General features: G+C 43.9%; 1 protein-coding gene across 7 annotated transcripts in view; it reads right to left on the bottom strand.

Moving 5' to 3' along the window:
• ALS2CL (ALS2 C-terminal like) overlaps positions 1-19,745 on the bottom strand; it is a 58,503-nt gene that overhangs the window by 14,683 nt on the left and 24,075 nt on the right. For all 7 annotated transcript variants that reach the window (XM_065050224.1, XM_005512115.3, XM_005512120.3 and 4 more), the window contains exons 4-19: positions 19,466-19,531; positions 17,796-17,961; positions 17,210-17,338; positions 16,752-16,871; positions 14,830-14,906; positions 14,371-14,437; positions 13,456-13,652; positions 11,221-11,286; positions 10,317-10,415; positions 8,397-8,555; positions 7,988-8,099; positions 6,397-6,474; positions 4,760-4,887; positions 2,858-3,031; positions 2,203-2,296; positions 1,442-1,599 (exon numbers count right to left, since the gene is read on the bottom strand). In XM_065050224.1, the coding sequence (XP_064906296.1) occupies positions 1,442-1,599; positions 2,203-2,296; positions 2,858-3,031; positions 4,760-4,887; positions 6,397-6,474; positions 7,988-8,099; positions 8,397-8,555; positions 10,317-10,415; positions 11,221-11,286; positions 13,456-13,652; positions 14,371-14,437; positions 14,830-14,906; positions 16,752-16,871; positions 17,210-17,338; positions 17,796-17,961; positions 19,466-19,531 (1,890 nt within the window). The remainder of the gene's footprint in view (positions 1-1,441; positions 1,600-2,202; positions 2,297-2,857; positions 3,032-4,759; positions 4,888-6,396; positions 6,475-7,987; positions 8,100-8,396; positions 8,556-10,316; positions 10,416-11,220; positions 11,287-13,455; positions 13,653-14,370; positions 14,438-14,829; positions 14,907-16,751; positions 16,872-17,209; positions 17,339-17,795; positions 17,962-19,465; positions 19,532-19,745) is intronic.

The following is a 19,745-nucleotide window of genomic DNA, read 5'->3' as shown; positions in this document are numbered from 1 at the left end:
CAGAGTAAGGTGCGTCTCCCTCTCCACACTGCATCTAAAAGGCCTTGAGGCATGAAACAAGCTTTCCAAAGTATGCGCTGAGCTCAAAAACACCTCCACATGAACCAGTGTTCAGGTTCTCAGCCCCGTTGCACTGTTCATGAGCACAGCTCAACAAACTGAATCAAATCGTGGAATGTCCTGAGTTGGAAAGGACCCACAAGGATAATGGAGTCCAACTCCTGTCCCTGCGCAGGACACCCCACAGTTCACACCGTGTGTCTGAAGACATTGTCCAGTCTCTTCTTGAACACTGTCAGGTTTGGGGCTGTGACACCTCCCTGGGGAGCCTGTTCCAGCGTCCAGCACCTCTGGGTGAAGAACCTTTTGCTTATGTCCAACATGACCCTCCCGTGGCACATCTTCCCAACATTCCCTTGTCTTCTGTTGTTGGTCACCAGAAAGAAGAGCTCAGTGCCTGCCCCTGTTCCTCCCTTTGTGAGGAAGCTGTAGACCATGACGAGGTCTCCTCTTCATCTCCTTTTCTCCAGGCTGAACAAACCAAGTAACTTTGGCCTCTCATCATACGGCTTCCCCTCCAAACCCTTCAAGAACTTTATAGCCCTTTCCTGGACACTCTCTAGTAGCTTATTATCTTTTTTAATGCTGACTTGTTCCCATCAGTTTTGCTGATGTTCTCAGGATGCTCTGGGACAGACAACCCCTCATCACAGAGCTGGCAGCCTTCCTCAAGAACACAAGGCTACACTGATAACAACAGAGCTTTTACCCAACCTCTTATTTTTAAGGCAATACCACCCCAGGAGCAGCTAGAGGCAGAGCTCCCCACCTCAGCCTACCACAGCATTTCTTGTATCTTCTCCTAAAAGATATTCAGACACCAACAGGACCCTACTCATGCCTTTGATCCACTCTTTAATTACCTATGGGCACAACCACGCAACTGAACAAACTCATTTTAGAGTCAGTACCTTATCAGTCAAGCCTCAACAATGTTCTTACACCATATGTTGTTAACTCCTGTTGAGTTGGGGCATGTTAAGTGTAAGGTATTTTTAATTCAAACATAGATATCGAACACCACTGTTGTGTGCTCTGATGTACTTCACTGTCCTCATTATTCTAGTGAGGTCTCTTGCTCATATTTGTGCTTGTCTAAATGAAGTCTATTATGGGCGACAGCTCATTGTGTTGCCATAACTCAGTGAGTTTTAGTCACATTAAAGCCCCTGGGTCATGTACTGAACAACGGCTATAATAAACATTTCCTAGGTCCATAGGACGTTAGGTATTGACTCTCTAGCACCATTCTGAAGCAAATCTCCCAAGAAATATTCTGTGAAATAAAGCAGCCCATCACCTGAAAAAAAATATCCCAGTGGTCTACTCCACAATCCCTCTATGCTCTACCCATTGGAAGGACTCGATGTGCTTGACTTACTGATAGAAGTCCCATATTTTCTTGGCATAGTACTTGACTTCCTCTTGTGCCATAGTCAGCAAGTGTCTGTTGGCCCCAATCCCAGAGTATGTTGCCTGAAAAGCTATTGTCAAGGCCTTCAGCAGCTTTCCCAGAGGGTGCAGGGAAGACTTCAATGCCTGCATGATAGAGGAAAATTAAATTTTACAAGTCGGCCCTTGCCATTAGTAGAGGATAACACTAAAAGGCCATCCAACCTTCTCTTGCCAGTAAAGGAGAACATGCCTGGAGGTAATAAACTATAATTTTGGACTATTTTTGCTGCCACAAGCCCATTCTCCTCCCATTATCAGGCAGAAATGTGCTTAGTAGGATTGCTGTTCGGACAAGATCAGCTGTGATATTCAAGAGAAGGCAAAGGGTGCTTCAGGGAAAGGCTGGCTAAGTGAAAACCAGCAACCAGAACTGCATGGAAGTTTATTAATAATATCCAGCAGCTGGTTATTCCCTGACACAGCTTGAGAACCAAGAGTGAAACTTTATCATTACTTCCTGGCCTGTATAGCTGTAAACAAAATGTGTGTCCAAAAAGCATGAATAACCCTCTTCTTTGCAAGCATAGGTATTCACATGTAATTTAGAGAAGACTCTCGTCTTCTGGCAATGTTAGTAACAATTGTCACTGGCAATATTATATGTTCTAACAGAAGCAACAGAAAGTTGCTACAGCCTGTGTCCCTGTCTGGTGGACAAATACAGACCACTATGATTTTAAACTTTACCTTCTCTAAGTAACTTTGTAGTGACTCCAGCCCCTGGTTCTGGACAAGCTCTTCAAGAATGTCTTCTGTCTTCCAGGATACATCCTCAGTCCCCCTGAGAAGTGAGAGGTGAGGAAGGAAAACCTCAAACTGAAGCCCTGGGACAAATCCCAATCAGTACCTATCGATACCGAGGGGGCAATGAGACCACTGGAACAAATGAATTTTTTTCTACCCTTTTCAGTGGAATTGCTCCACCAGCCTACAACATCTGTGAACCTTTGGTTCCCCTTAAAACTAGCCTAGGTTGCATCCTGCACATGCTTGTCTGATCTATTTTAGCTATTTTCTTAAGGGAAGATGAGTCTGCTCTGCATCCACTGATGATTTCAGATAGGTATTCCTCATATACAAGAGGAGCTGGAGATTATTGGGTCACATGCAGATGCTTACATTCAATCAAATGAATCCCATCAAATTTTTCACTTGTAAGAAGCAGTCTTAACATCACAACCTTAAATTCAAGCTGAAAATTCATCCTTCTGTCTCATGAGCAGAGACAACTGTATAATGGTTGGGTTCATAACTTCAACACATAGCAGACACTAATGTAAACCACCATCTTCTCTACACAAACAGGCTTCCCTGTTGCAATGAGGACATGCAATATTCTTACCTTTGGTAGAAGAAGTACTCCTGAGATTTCCGCAGCTCCTTGCTTGTTTGTATGTGGAACCCCATGAAAGACTCCTCCGTTTCTTCTTTGCAGCCAGAATGGATGAACTCCAGGAACTGGTCATAGATTCCCTTCCATCTCTTCTCCACTGGGAACTCCTCAAGGCCCAGCTGACTGCAAAACATAAGGCGGCATTAAGCTTTTTTGTGTCCCTACTCAGTCACTTCAGACTTCACCTTCAAATACGGAAGGTTCTCCAGAATGATATAATAACACAAGAACTATGGGAGCAGAGAAAGATGGAAGTGCCTAACTGAAAATTCAGCGAAAAGCAACTCAAGTCTGATGTCCTGACAATGAGGTACTTTGGATGAAGAAAAATTACTGGTGTGTGGAATATAAATAATCTAAATCTTTGCTGGTGAAATTACCACGGGCTTTCTGCTCCACTTATGGATGTTTCTAAATATAGACTACTTATTTCAACTGAAAGCCTGCAGAAAACATTGATAGCAGGAAGGCAGTCAAGGAACCACCACCAATTGTCTGAAAAACCCAGGAAATAGGAGCTGTTTCTGCAGTGTAGGTGCTCTGATGAACTGGAGTGTTTTGAAGAGTGAAAAAGAGAGGATTTGAGCTGCATTTAACGAGAAAAATTCCCCTTGGAGGACAGGCAACTGTCTTTCCCACTGGGACATCTCATTTGGGTTAAACTGGCTGAATCCAGGCCCTCCAGCCTGGTGACCAGAGCATCTCTCTGCAGGGCTGAGCTCTGAGGACAAGAGTCTGTACCGAAGAATGTGGCCTGATAGATTCATCTCCATTACTCCTGCCCTGCATTCACACCATCACCCATCAAAGCAGTGTTAGCACCCTGCGAAGGTTTGACTCTGGCTCCAGAGTCTTCCTCCTCATTGATCACCACTCAATCCAAGCTCTTCAGAGCTTAACACGCTATGTTTCACTCCTTGATTTTTTGGTAGTTTAACTACCTCTACAATATCACAGAATCATTTTGGTTGGAAGAGACCCTCAAGATAAGTAATAAACAGGAGCCTGTACAAAGGATGGAGACAGACTTTCTAGAAGGGTGTGGTATGACACAACAAGGGCTGATGTTTTAAAACTAAAAGACGGGAGGTTCAGGCCAGGTATGAGGAAGAAATTTTTTACACTGAGGGTGGTAAAACACTGTAACAAGTTGTTATGAGAGGTGGTGGGTGAACCGTCCCTGGAGACATCCCAGGCCAGGCTGGACGGGGCTCTGAGCAACCTGAGCTGGTGAAGATGTCCCTGCTCATGGCAGATGTGGCACTGGGGGAGCTTTGAAGGTCCCTTCCAACCCAAACCATTCCATGATCATGAAGTCAAACCATTAACCTAACACTGTCACTAAACCATGTCCCTAAAAACTTCATCTAAGCGTTTAAGTAGGAACCTTCTCAGTTCATCTTGTGGAACTTTAAAATATTCATGTAGGAGCACAGAGGGACAGGAAAGGAGCAAGTGATGCATTTAAGCTTTGTCTGTGTAGCTTCACACCTGTCTGTGTATGTGCCTCGCTGTGTATACATGGAAATGGGTGTGTGTTCACACAGACATGCAAAAATCACTGAAAATGTTAAGCCTCCAAAACTCTCTCCAGTTGGAGGATGGGAGTATCTTTGGGTATGTGGTGGCAGGATGAAAGTAGAACATCCATTTTCTGCTTCCTATTTGATATTATGATTAAATGACAAACCACTCTCTCTTTTCCTCCTTCTCTCCTTGCATATAAACCAATTTTTAGATCAACTCTTTCAGGCAAGGGCTGCCTTAATCCCTACAGGGATTGATCCAGTACTCCTCTACGTAGAGTCAAAACACAAGCCACAACCCAAGAAGTCAGCAGTTGTTGCTCACGCTTTGGTTATCCTGTCATCCAGCTGCTCATTCGATGTGTTCAGGATGCCATATGTCTGAAGGCCTTGGCCTGATTTGTTGGTAAATGTTCCCTCCAGAGTGAAGCCATTGGCAAAGGACAGCTTCCCCTGCAAGGGAGAAATAAAGGGTTATTCTGCCAAGATCTCATTAGTGAGAGGAAACAAGCTGGACCGAGATCTCAAATTCTCTTTTCAGTAGAGCCAGCTCCTGAAACGGTGACTTAGAACAACGTCCAGCATGGAGGTGCAGATTTGCAGCATCCAAAGCCATAGTGTCATTAGGGTGACAGTGATTGGAGAAAACATGTCCTTTCTATCAAATGACACACATAGGATTCTGAAGGGGAAAGACTGCCACAATCACAGAGTAAAACATTTGCATTACGCTTTACAAATACCCACTATCTTCTTTGAGTTATAAAATTTTCTGGCTTAAATTTGACAATAGTTATTTCTAACCTAGAGTGAACACATGAAACTTCAATTTCTCTGCTGTTTTTCTTCTGCTTGTTAAAACCACAAGCAAGTTTGGCCTCACAGGTAGGGGCAATCATATGAAATTCACCATAAATGCTTTCAAGATGTTTTGCTGCTACCAAGAAAAACCTTAAAGTCTCTGAGGCAAATACAGAAGACATGCAGTAGCTTGGTTCAAACTTAGCAGTTTTAATTAAATCAACTCCAAAGCCAAACAATATCTTAACTACTCTGGCTTTGAATATGAGCCTGAAATCTTCATTGCTAATAGCAGGAAGCACTCCATCTTCAGATAAAGAACAGATTTTTCTAGACTAACCACTCAAACTAGACATTCATTTTGGAGGAAGCTGTATCTAAGCATCACTATCAGTCTCTGCAAAATCCACCCCGAATCTTCTGGCTGAAGAAGATTATGATAAACTCTTCCTCCCATGACAAGTCAGTAAATAACAGAGCTCATTTGCAATCGTTACAAAGCATCTATTTTGACATCCACTCAGTCTGATAAAACCACCCACTTCCTGTCAGATTCATCACAGATTTCTGTAACAAGCCGGAGGACGAGTTTTCCCTGCAACGGGATGCTTTATGAACATTTTGACCAGATATTTCTGTTAAAGATCAACCACAAACTGTTGGACGTGTCAGTGCAGTGTCCAGATTGCAAAATTAAGCTTCCAAGATCCCTCAGCTATGTTAACATCTCAGTTACGTTAGTGTAGTGCTGGTACCGAAACTCCATTTGGTTTATATATAGTTTTCCCGTGTTCCCAACAACTACAAAGGCTAAAATGTTTGTTCTAAGAGTACAAAAGCATCCCAAGTGCAGCAGCAAAGCACAGCCAAAAATGTCTCACAAGCAATTAAAGAAACCCCAAACAAACAAAACTCAAATGCAAACCAAACAGTAAAAACCAAAAGAATGCACAAAGCCCCCAGCTACTTAAAGTTTCTCAGCTGCAGCCTTTGTTCTGTGAATGAGACTGATAATAGAAAAAAAATCAAAAACCAGGAAAGTGTTATTTTCTAGGGGACTGGGGAAGTGGAACGGGAGGGTATGAACTTTGAAATTAATCCATCAGCCCTTCTGGAAAGCAAGCAACTGTACTGAAAGGCTGAGATGAATGAAGTGCTCACCTTTCCAACAAATGTGAGATCTTCTGTGAAGTTCCCTTCATAGACAGAGTCGTCTTCCAAAAGCAGAATCCCAGAACCCTTCATTTAAAAGCAGAAGTAGTGAATTCATTAATATAACTTCCTGTCTACCCAAATTCATCTAGAAACATCCAGCAGCTCGGACTATTTATGAGTTGCAGATTCTGAGATTTTGGAAGCCCAACATACCATTGCAATGTTAAACAAGGAGGTTCTCAAGAGACAAACCATTAGGCACTGTTGCTCAGAGGAGAAGTACTGGGTAGTCAGGAGTCTTTAAACAACAGTATTATTATATTCATTTCCCTAGAACGAGGAACAAAACGCAAGATCCTGTTCTAAGAAGGGTCACCAAGAATCGCCATATGAGTCAAACTCGTGGTCCTCTCAATCCTATGAACTTTAGGTGATTTTAACCAATTGTGTCATTCTCTGCAAGATGACTAAGAGAAAAGAGGAAGACAGTTGTGATATAGAATTATCTTTGACCCTTGCTGTGCAGTCAACAGGTCTTTAATATGCTGCTCTTAAGCATTTGCAAAACGACTCGTTTCATTACCTCCCAAGTCCTACGGCTGCTCCCAGTAGCACACATTTCACAGAATCACAGAACCATTTAGGTTGGAAAAGAAGGAGCACCAAGACACAGGAGAATTTATACCAACTGGGGGAGATTCTTCATGTTCATGCTTAGCCCACGGTTTGGGCCCGAAGGTTTATATGGACCCGTACGAGCTAGAAAACGTTGTCACTTTTAGAGCTGCAACACATTTTCCGCTGGAATGGTTTTCTTGATGGAAAGTGCCCTTTCTGGCAAAAATAAAAGGTTTCTAAGGGAAGCTTCTTGGCTATACCAATTTTCCACTAGGAAAACTGAAGTGACTGCTCCCCACCCGGAAGCTTTGTGAAGTTGCAGGAGCCTTTGGCAGCTGGCAGACCAAAAGACGGCTTTATTTTGGTTTCCCGCAGATGGAGCTTTTATGGAAAGCCCTTCCGACAAAGTTTCCATGCTAAACATTTTGTCCTAATTTGGTGAGTGGGGAAGGGGTTGTTTGTTTCTTTAAGCGTGTATTTTTAATGAGAAGAGATGCTTTTATTTCCGAGCTAGTTCTAGTGATGCCAGTCCCTTTTGCTTTCCCCACCAGCATTTAAACTTTCAATGAACTGGATAGGCAACTTGTCATAGGTAACCTCACACCGGAAAGGTAAAGACTCAATGATCTCAAAGACAGATGTAGTATCATATATAACTAAACAGTAATTAATTTATGAGTTCTGGTCCATAATTGCGACCTAATAGTCATACAGCCAGACCTGTGAGACACCATGTGTCTCAGCATGAGCAAAGAGAAGCAACAGTCTCACATCTGCATCCCAGGAAGGTGATAAGAAACAAGACTTCATCTAGTCCTTGTTCTTTGAAAATGTTATTGTGGTAAAACTTTAATGCTTACGTTTTCTTGCCTTTTATTTTCCCTCAGAGATTAATTATGAAGTGAAATCTCTATCTTGCCCTTGATTAGGAATCCCATGTCCCACCGATCTGAAGCGTCCACTGAAAATGGGTACTCACCACCATTTTATCAGCATGAAATGTTCTTTGATAGCAGACACCCGACTGGGTTACTACAATGCCTTGGCCATGTTTGTGGTCATCAAGCCATGTCCCTATGTATCTCTCCCCTCTGGAATGCAACAGAAAGCAAGTTGTTTTTTCCCTGTTTTATTAAATCTTACTCAATTAGATATATCATTTTTGGAGGCTAGTTTTACCTGATGAAATGCTCAGCACAAGTGCCAGAGATACTGCACAAACTCAATTCATATAATGCTTCCCCAGGAGCTGAAGCCCTATAGCAGAGGTCGAACACATCTCCCCTACATTCCCAGTCTCCCTATCAAAACATGAAGCTTTATCCCTGCCAACAGAGGGACAAAACTCTCAGGCATCTTAAGCCAGCTCTAATCCATACCACCTTTACCTATCTTTGTCTTCCCAGACTCCATATCCATTCTTCTTGTCATTTTCCCATTGTCCTGTGTATTTAAACGAGTGATCAGCTGAGAGGTTCTCCAGTATCCCAAATCCTTGACGCACATTGTCTCTGAAGTAGCCTTTGTAGACTATATCATTCCCATACCTGCAGGGAGAGAGAAAGAGTTTAAGACTGTGATTATTTGATAGCTATTACAGGAGTGGAAAGCCAGGAAAGTGAGTAGATTAACCTCATCTACCTGATAAATATTCCAAACATTTGACTGATAGATCTATAGCCTGTAGTTGTTCACTGTTAGGAATACACATCCCCCAAGCTATTCATCCCATAGTTGGCTTTCAGCGTTCATGAAGGACACAACACTTAGGTTTGCAATTGTCCTGGGAGAGGCCACTCAGTCCTTGACCTCTCACCAGCCAGATCACAGTGACCACTGGCTAATCCAGAGTGGAAGTAGATCAGATCAAGCACGAAGCCAGATCTTCTTTCATATTTCTATGCTCGCCAGCCACCCCTTCTCCTGGGCTCATCCCCCAGAGAAGAATTCCCCTTAGATCCGTCCATGCTGCCCAGCAGATCTTCATTGCTACAACAGAGAAAGCACTTACTCTAAGCAGACCTGTCTACCCAGAGAGGTAGTGAATGCCTCATTCCTGGAGACATCCAAGGCCAGGCTGGACACGGCTCTGAGCAACCTGAGATGTTCCTGCTCATGGCAGGTGGACTAGATTAGCTTTGAAGGTCCCTTCCAACTCAAACTATTCTATGATTCTATGACTTATCCTCTGTAATTATCAACATGCTCTCACGTTTGACACCAGAGACACTGGCACAGCACTGCTCACTGGCTCCAAGTTCCCCAGAGGTTTCTGCGTGTTCTGTTCTCTGAGTTTGATTCATAAATAAGTAGCACAACAAGTAAGTTGTGAGAAGGAAGATGGCCTATCCCAGAGTAAGCAGCTGGGAAGCTGGGCTGTGTGCTTTCCTCTGTCACAGCTGGCAAGGGTATGTGCAGTAACAACAGGCAGTCCAGTCTTCATGTTGGCCAACCCATTTGGCTACAAGCCACATGTGACCTAAGCAAAGATGAGGGTGCTGTTACGCTCACTGCTACATGAACAGAGCAAGCTGGCCTTGTCCACTTAACTCCGTAGGCTGCAAATGAAATCAATTTATACCTACAAGCCACTGAGCAGGCCTCCACTGCCATTTCTGGCCTCCTAAATGGAAGTTAAAAGGTGAATAAAGCTGAGACACTACCATGTACCCACAATACAGTGCTTTACAGATCAGGCTCCATCCAAATTTCCAGCAGTGCTTTGAGACACAGGCATGCAAATGACTGTTTTCCAGAAGCATTTTGACCATAAATAAGAAAACCTCAGACTCCATTTCTTAAGTTAAGTTCTGGGTCTAAGCTCAGAATTTGAGTGAGCAAAACAAGCCAACTGTGGGCAGCAGCCTCCTCCAGGATAACAGTTATGACTCCCAGACCAACAATCCCATCCATCATTAAGAAGATACTCTATACAATATTTAGTTCAGATAGCATGGCCAGGGGAGACAGAGAGAGCTGTGTCTGTCCAGGGCTGATGGCACACCATGTGCTCTCTGCTCTGCAACCACAAGCATGAATGCAAAATTATATCCTCACCTGTATGGCACAGAGGATGCCATGTCAGGTAGTCATGATGCTCATAGCTTGCAGAGAAGCTCCTACTGTTCTAATGCTCACAGGACTCAGGATTTGTGAAGAAGCCATAATGGCCATCTCCAAAGCAATACCTTCTGGTGCCTGATTTACTCTGGATTTTACGCTATGACTACACCTTTCACAGTGAGCTGGAACATTAAATACATGGAGTCCCCTTTTTTCCCCAGAGTTCAGCTTTAGGTTTTACTTACTCACAGATTCCATAGCCTCTCATCTTGCCCTCATACCAGTGGCACTTATAGCAGTCATACCGGTCTTCAGATCGACGTGGGACAAGGCATATTCCAAACCTACAAGGTCCATACGGCAGAGGTCAGCACAGCAAAAGGTGACTCAGTTGTACTGGATGAAGTTTAAAAAATAAGGACCTTCCAGACTCGCAAGCTGATCTACATGGTTGGGGTCAGCTCTACCTCTAACACTATTTCAGGTGTTAATGAACTTGCTCCAAGAAAGATCTCATCTCCTTGTGAACTGCAGTCACAGTTTCTCATTGCTTCCTCTACAGAGCTGCTTTTAGTAGTGGTGTTTTTTTCTTCCTGTCTCTCCCCCTTCCCCAGTTTAGAAGATGAGTTAGACTACCAAAGCAATTGCTTTGGTCTAAACAAAATGTTTTCTTAATCCTGACACAAAGTCTTTGAGACATTTTTCCCTTTAAAAACTTGGCCTATGCTGGAATGTATGTAGAAATGAGAAATCTCTAAGTTTCATTTTCAAAAAGTACTAGGAAAATAATATTTGAATTTCATAGCATGGTTTATTTCCCCTGAAAACTTCTCATTTTAGAAAGATGTGTTAAGATTTCTAAATAATATTTTTTTCCAGGTTATTTCACAGGAATAAGTACACCTAGATTTATAGATTTTAGGTCAGATTGATCCAGATGAAGAGATGTTCGCATCTAAACTGGTTATCTGCCCACACTCCCTGTCAACCTTCTCAAGCTTAAATCAGGTGTTTAAAACAGGCCAGATGAACTGGGCTGTAACTGTGAGTAGAGTCCCTCTACAAAACACCAATGTCCCTGTGCCTCTGGAAGGAACTATTTCTTAGCTTATTTTGAAAGCAAGAGACACCCGGTTTTTTAGGACCTACCCATGTTCCAAGCCATCTTTGAAATCTCCAACGTGGTTGCGTCCGTTGCGCCACTTCAGTGTCCCCCTGCAATTCAAAGGAAGCATTACACAGGGAGATCACTACGGAAACATAGAATGATTTTGTTTGGAAAAGACCTTTAAGATCATGGAGTCCAACTGTTAACCAAGCACTGGCACTACCCCATGTCCCTGAGAAGCTCATCTCTCCGTCTGTTCAACCCCTCCAGGGATGATGACTCCACCACTGCCCTGGGCAGGCTGTTCCAAAGCTTGACAATCATTTCCACGAATAAACTTTTCCTAATATCCAACCTAGACCTCCCCTGGTGCAACTTGAGGCCATTTCCTCTCATCCTGTCGCTTGATACTTGGGAGAAGAGACCAATCCCCCCACAATGTTTTCATGCCCTGGAATGAGAGGGAAAAGTCCTCTTCCAAGTTCCCTAATCTGAAAACCATTTTGTAGAGTTGCTGGGTCATCCATTTAGGACCTTGCACCTGATCCTTTTGTAATTGCAGTGCAGCATGTGATTAAGTCAGCTGAAGTTCCAGCACGGCACATCCCTGTAGACAACATAATAACAACATGAACCAGATCTTCATTGTGCCAGGCAGTTGTGGAAACAAAAGAGACAAGCACTGGCCTAAAGGGATCATATCTTTCTATCTGCTTTGTGTGGGGGTTGTAGAGATGATTACATGAGTTAATAGTGCAAAATGAGACTGGAACCATTAATGTGATGGTCAAATTACTGCATGGCCGTGTGCAGTTGTGAATGAATTTCCCTCCCTCACCATCCCCAACTCCACCCACATGCTGTTTTAACTCTTGCATCATCCCAGACACAACCAGCTCCCTACACATTCCCCAACTAGAGACAATAAAAGACGGTGCAGTACCAAAACCATGACACATTTGTTTGACTTTCACCAGGGTTGTTGTTTTAAACACCTACATGAAACAGGCTTGTTTTTGTTTTTTGCATCCACCACACCAGGTCATCAGGAGTATTGGGACTGAATAGTGAAGAATGAAGACATTTTTGCCAAAGAACCCTGATTCACACTGCTCCAGCTCACTGCTCATGTGCTTTGCCACACCAGTCTCTCCTCCAGAGGTGGACAAGCCACCAAGGCCAACTTTGCTGCTCTGTAACCTTGTATTAGTAACAAGTCACACGGAGTAATTTCAGGAGAAAGAAGGAAAACCTATTACTTAACCAACTTAAAACCCAAATACTTTAAGCACCTGAAGCCACTTAGTTCTGCCCCAAATTTCATGGGATGTCTCAGACAAGTCACTTAATCTGAAACAGCAGAGGTACTTATTAATAGGTTGGTCACACTTCATGTTTCTTCGCAAAAACAGAGACCATGCTCTATCCTACATCAAACAGAATTTTGTTGCGACCATTTACAGACCATTCCCTTTTGGCAGACCTCACTCTTAACTTTAGTTGGATTTAATAGATAGTTCTCATGTTCCCAAGAAACACATTTGAGCATCTTTTGCATTTATTGACTTTCCTTTTAATTCCTTTCCTAATAGTTTGGATATTAAAATATACTTTGATAGAACAGGATAAAACTTTCCCTTCACTTGCAAGCAAAGGCTTTTTATTGTTTTTGTTGATTTTTGGTTTGGTTTTGGTTTGTTGTTTGTTTGTGGGGGGGTTTGTTTTTTTGTGGCTTTTTTTTTTTTTTTTTGGTCATCATGATGGTAAGATTTTATGCCTCAGGCTGAGATCTTGAACATAAACATTAGTTCAAGTCTCAGTCCTAATCACAGACATAAGCCAATGTAGTGCCTTCAATGTGACCACTACCACATTATTAGGGGCAGCCTCTACAATTTACTGCATGAACCAGTATCACTAGTGAGACATCTACAACACAATAGACTATGTGTCAGGACTCATGCTTTGACTAAGCCCTGAAATGAAGTAAATGTGTCTCAGCTGCTCTCTGAATCTGTTCTCAATACCACATTTCCCTCTGGAAACAAGCGAGGCAGGAACCAGACAGGCTGGCACACCCTGAGAGGTCACCAGCCCAGAGTCTGTGGTCCAGGCCCTCAGCATGGGATGGATCAACCCCATGTCCACAGCCCCTCTTCAGCATCTATACCCTCCACCGGTGCACCCACTGGATCCAGACAGTGCTACACAAAGACAGCAGGACCATCCTTGCACGTTCTTGCTTAGGAAATCAGAAAAAAAGAAAGGCTCCTTACTTGCCATGTGGCTTTCCCCAGTGCCACTCGCCCTCGTAGGATGCGCTCTTGAACTTGCCCTCCAGCCTGAAGACGTAGGTGAAGAAGCGGCAGGACGGGGGCTCGGTGCCTTCACCGGTCTTGCCCCACAATGGGAAATCTCGCTTCCCATTCAGTGCCTGACGAACAGCCTGGTTCAACTTCCACTGCCAAACAGCCTGAGGACAGAGGAAGAGGAGAGATGGACTAATGAGTATAGAAAGCAAAATAGCTTCCGACAAAAGAAACTTCAGGAGAAGCAGCAAGAAGCTGTTGGGTTCCCATCAGCCATTCAGCTGGCTGGGCTGGTGAGTTATGGCTCACCTACAACATCAACAAGGTGTTTTCTTGGGTCCCGCAAGTTGTATACTACACCAATGTGCAACACTTACACATCATTCAAGCCTGACTCTCACCATCACTAACTGGCCTTGGCACAGAACCATGCTGATGGGACTGTACTGTCCACAGCTCTGCTGCATCCACTACTGCCCAGGGCAGATCACTTCCAGTAGCCAGACAGTTTTAATCTACCATCAATGGTGTAAGACACATCTGACCATCTAATGAGGTATTGGCTTCCCAGAGGGAAACCAAACCAAACCAAACCAAACCCAACCAAACCACACTGTTCATTATTCTGCTTTAATAAATTTTAAAATGGCAAAAATCAGAGAGGAGAAGCCTCAGCTGCATTTTAAGCAGGTGCAGAGCCCACTTATCTGTCTTCCGATCAAGAAGCTAAAATCCTGATGCTTAATGAGATTTCAGCTTCCACTCAGTAGTCAATGTTTTGTCCCCACTTCAGAGTTGCCACCCCCTCTATGTCATTCCCCTGTTTTAAAACTTGGTGTAGAGCACTTCACGTGGAACAGAAACACCCTGCCCACTGCTAACCTTCATCTGCGGGTCTTTGGTAGAGAGAAAGAATGTTTCTTCTGGGGTTATAACACGGAATCCGTACCTGTGAAACAAAAGACATTACAAAGATTACAAAAAAGCACATTTTTCAGTCAAACAGCAGTTTCCACTCTTCCTATTCCTCTTCAATAACTTGTGAGGCTTTTGCTGTCACTATTTTTTTCTGAAGAAATACTCATCTAGTCATTCATCTTTGTTCTGTAGGTCTGCAGCCAAACCTATTTTATTAATGACTGATTTCAAGATGCCAGTAAACACAAGCAATGCAAGTTGAAGCTGCTGTGATCCCATCTGAGAGATTCTGCAAATACCCGTAACCCAGATGCAATCTCACTGTGTAGAAAAGAGATGGGACAAGCTTTTGAATATTTTTCTCAGTTTCACTATCAAGTTGAACCTTTTTTTTTTACCTCCAAGTGGAAATTTTTCACTTACATTCCTGGAGCTAATTTCTCCTTGCAGTTTTCATCTACCCACACAAGCTTCAGATCAAAACTCTGAAAGCTGTTTCCCTGGAACAAAAGGGAGAAGATGATCCTGTTATTGATGCAAACATCACACTTTTCCCCTGCTCTATCAATCCATTGAACAGCAGAGCAAGATCAACAGCACTGTAAATTCCCTCTTTTGAGGTCCACACATCTATCCTACGCTATGATGACAGACCTTGGAGACTGAAGAAATGCAGAGGGAAGAAAGTTCTTAGTTTATCACCTAAGTGGTGGTCTGTAATGCCATGGGTACAACTGACAGTAATAGACCTTCTTAAAACCAAGATTTTCTTCCCTATCACATGGGAACACTCCCAAATCATCCATGGCATGCAGCGTTCCCTAGTTTTGCTTGTGATCTGTCTTGGATTCGGACTCCAGATGACACAGCCACATTGCAGCCCACAAGCACAATATCTAAGGAGTCACTACTTTAATCAGTAACACATCAGAAAGAAGAAACTGAAAGAGTTGAAGTATTAGGTAAAGACTGAATTTAATATTACATCTCCCTTTCCTGTCTAAAGTCCAGGTGCCCACTCTACAGGGCTGTTGTCTATGAGGATGTAGTTGACCAACGTTAGGTACTAGTACTATGGAGCTCACGGTAGACTCATAGAACAGTTCGGGTTGGAAGGGACTTTTAAAGATCATCTATTCCAACCCCCACCATGAGTTAATCACTAACGTATCTACTAGATTTGGGGGAACAGGAAAGGGAGAGAGGTTCAGATTCCCAGCACCATAGCCCCCATTGTCAGAACCCTGCTAGCAGCCCAAGCTAACCAGTTTAATCCCAGTCCAGTTCTACCTCCCCAAGCCTCAAAAACAGTCCTAGCAGCAGATGAGACATAGCGGGTGGGAACCATTGACTGAACAGAGTTGTCTACAATGTAGATACCTCCATGTGAGCAAGTTACCCTCTGCTCTTGTCCTAGTCAACAGAGTCAAGGACATGATTCAACTCATCCTAATTTTGTCATTTAAATAGGTCGAATGAACCACACCCAGACATGCATGTTGATCTCCCCTGACTATAAAGGGAGCCTGGGGGCACTTGCTCACAGCGAGATCACTACAGTGCTCAGAAATCTACAATGTAAAGTTGGATGAGATAATCATCACCCTATTTCCTCGGGCCTAGACCCTGCAAGATGTGCAGGACTGCCCAGTGTTATCATAAAGGCTCATGTTTGGAGGAACCTCTAAGATCTATCAGCTCACAAGGCAGTCATGTGTTTGGACACCTGAGGGGTTGGCACATGACTAAAGAGCAAGCAGAGGTGCACATAAAGAGAGCCGTATGAGATTACAGGAGCTGTCAGTTAGAGTGAGCAAAGCCAGACTTAGTTAAGATGCTGCAGAACGGCTTTGAACACGTATTATTCATCTAGCTATCCATGGCTGTAGACACTCCCTGTCTGCCCCACACCCAGGCCCTAAATCCCTGAAATGGCCACAAGAACACCTGCAACTTCTGCTCCCATGCTACTAGCAGTCTCAACCATGAAAGATCATATTTAAGCCTATGCATGAGTATTTACAGTACAATATCCTTGACCTACCAGGCCCTCTTTGAATAAACAAGGACAGAAATCATCATATTCATATGCAGGCATGGGCTTGGGTTACCAGAGAAGCGGTGATTGAATTTTACATATTTACTGGGGAAAAATGTATGTGAATGCTCTTCTATTCCTTCTTCATTAGCTTTTCTTTTATTCCTCAATGCAAACCACAGGTGCATGTATCTATGACAAGGTTTTGCCAACAGCCAAGCTACATTTTCAACATCAAAGGAACCTGAATTTTACTGTTATTTATCTGTGCTGCCCTTCTGATCCCTCTGAAAGACTGAAGACTCACCTGAATTAACACAAGGACATCATCGAAGAGTAAGACCCGGTCTGACCGATTTGTGCTGGCAGAGATGGGAAGATTTTTGCTATCTTCCAGCAGCCTCCTTTCAGGTACACAGAGCATGTCCTGCAGAGAGAACCACAGAAGTCAAAATGGTGGACCAAGAGCATGAGGAAACATCAGAATTTGGGAGAGGACACACAACTCAAGCCAACAGCTCCTCCAGAGCCTGACTGAGTCATGGCACAAGCTGACAGGAACAGGAGAACTGGACACAGGGCTCAGCTTCTAAATTACCCAGTGTCCATGTGGTTTCTCGAGGGCTTCCACACTGTCCTGCTTTGTTGGCTTCCAAACCCAGCCTCAAATGCTTGATTCATATTAAATTTCTTCCATGCGTAAGCAGAAGTGTAAAACCTCCCACAGAGCCGCCCATCAAGCCATTTTCTACATCCATGACTCACCGTGAATTTGTAGCCCAAGGATTTCCATAAGGATTCAGTAAAACAAGCTTCATCCAGGACTTGGCTGACGAAAGACTCAAGCTTCGCATATTCCTTGATGGCAGTGGTAACTACGTCCTTCTCAGGGCCCTGTCAAAAGAAGGCAGGGCTTGAGCAACACTCCAGGCATGGCTGTGCAGGACATCTACTCTCTGGGCTACAGCTGCAGAAAAATCTCAGCCGTTCTGAATCCAAAGGGTTAATGAGAGTTAACCCTCCAACCCCATTTCCAAGGAAAGCTTCCCAAATCTAGCTTTATCTCTGCCACAACCAGAAGTGTGCAACCCTAGGCCAGTTACTTGACCTTTTGCAGCTCCTTTATATGGACAATAGCTTGTACTATGCTGGAGTGGCCACTGTTTTTTGCTTCAAGAACTTCAGGTAGGCTGCAGTTCACTGATGATGGTTCCTACCACCCCAGCTGTCCACTGGAAATCATCTTCCTTCCAGCCACAATTGGATTCACTCACACCATCGCAAAACCTTACAACTACCGCAAAAGATGTTAGCATAAACCAATAAAGTAACATCACATAAATCTTTTTACCTCTTTGAGAACCTCCTTCAGTTTGGTGAGGAGCAGTATATATTGCTCGATGTGATCCCGGATAGGTTTGTGAAGGACGGTGTACAAGGCCAGTGACATGGAGGTCTCAGAGGTGAAGTCTGTGAGGAATTGTTTCAGCACTGTCTTATGGTGCTTCCAGGCTTCACTGCAAGATGGTGCATTAAGACAAAGGGTCATTAATTAGGTTTTCTGCAAATTGACGCTCCTCTGCCTTCCAAACTCGATATGCTCTGTCACTCCCAGAAAGGGTATAGAAAGACTTGAAAGAGAAAGAGGTAACATAACACAAATGTATTTACACAGCAAACACACAGAAATAAGGTGATGAGACAAACAGGAGCTCCATCCAACCTGCCTCTGACCCAGCGGTCTCCTCAAATAGGAACCACATCCAGAGATATACAGAATATCACAGAATTATTTCGGTTAGAAGGGAGATCATCTAGTTCAACCCACTTGCAGGTTCACCTGAGCAGGTTGCACAGGATCACATCCAGGTGGGTTTTGAATGTCCCCAGAGAAAGAGACTTCCACACCTGCTCTGGTCCAGGCTCTGGCACCTCAAAGCAAAGAAGTTTCTCCTCATATTCACACAGAATCACAGAATGTCAGGGACTGGAAGAGACCTCGAAAGATCATCTAGTCCAGTCCCCCTGCTGGAGCAGGAACACCCAGATGAGGTTACACAGGAAGGTGTCCAGGCGGGTTGGAATGTCTGCAGATAAGGAGACTCCACAACCCCCCTGGGCAGCCTGGGCCAGGCTCTGCCACCCTCACCATGAAGAAGTTTCTTCTCAATTTTAAGTGGAACCTCTTGTGTTCCAGTTTGAACACATTACCCCTTGTCCTATCACTGGTTGTCACCGAGAAGAGCCTGGCTCCATCCTCCTGACACTCACCCTTTACATATCTGTAAACATTAATGAGGTCACCCCTCAGTCTCCTCTTCTCCAAGCTAAAGAGCCCCGGCTCCCTCAGCCTTTCCTCACACGGGAGATGCTCCACTCCCTTGATCATCATTCAGATGGAACCTCCTGTGTTTCAGCCTGTGCCTGTTGCCCCTCACCCTGTAGCAGGGCATCAATGAAAAGAGTCTGGTCCCTCCTTTTGACAACCACCATTGAGATATTTATCAGCATAAATAGTGTCCCGTCAGCCTTCTCTTCTCCAGGTTGACCAAATCTATAGGATGACTTTCATGATGGTTTGTACACTGAGAGGTAACTCATGAAGTGGCTGTGAATCTGCTCATGTCCAGTGCTCATTATTTCATTTGTTCGTTCTGTGAGAATCTCTTGACATCTGGGACAAGCAGTGGAAATTTCCTGCCATACTCCCACAGAATCCTTTCTCAAGTCCCACTCCTTACCTGAACCCCCAAATTTCCTCTCCTACAAAAGGAGTTGTGCGTGGCTAGAAATAGATGGAGAGAGATCTGTAGAGGAAACATTGCAACAGCTGCTGCCATGGTCTCAGAAGATGGCAGGAGCAACCAGTATGGCCAGCTCAGAGAAGTAGCTGGACCACGAAACAGAGATCACTACAAGGTGCAGAGCTCAACGCAGCTCGCTCTTGTTTAATGTCTTAACCCATACAACATCATTGTGTTCCTACCAACCCCTTCAATAAGCGTTTTTCAGCACACTGACCTCTTGCTCTTCGTGGCGTGTTCAAAACCATGGACTACAACGTAGTTCGCAAAAGTGACGAAATATCTGTTGGCAAGAAAAAACAAACAAACAAAACAAAAAAACCACACAAACATGAGCTGAGTTAGATGCACAATAGCTACATGTTTAAGTGACAGAGTGAAGAAGCTCATTTGATAATGTCATGCCAGGTCCACATTTTCAAGGGAGGCAGAGAGAGTTGTAACTACTGTACCCTCACCTTGTCTTGCTCTCCTTTTGTCCCCTTTGCCAGCTCCTT

This window comes from Columba livia, chromosome 2 (assembly GCF_036013475.1).
Source record: "Columba livia isolate bColLiv1 breed racing homer chromosome 2, bColLiv1.pat.W.v2, whole genome shotgun sequence".
Taxonomy (NCBI): Eukaryota; Metazoa; Chordata; class Aves; order Columbiformes; family Columbidae; genus Columba; species Columba livia.
This window is presented reverse-complemented; position numbering and strand designations above follow the sequence as displayed.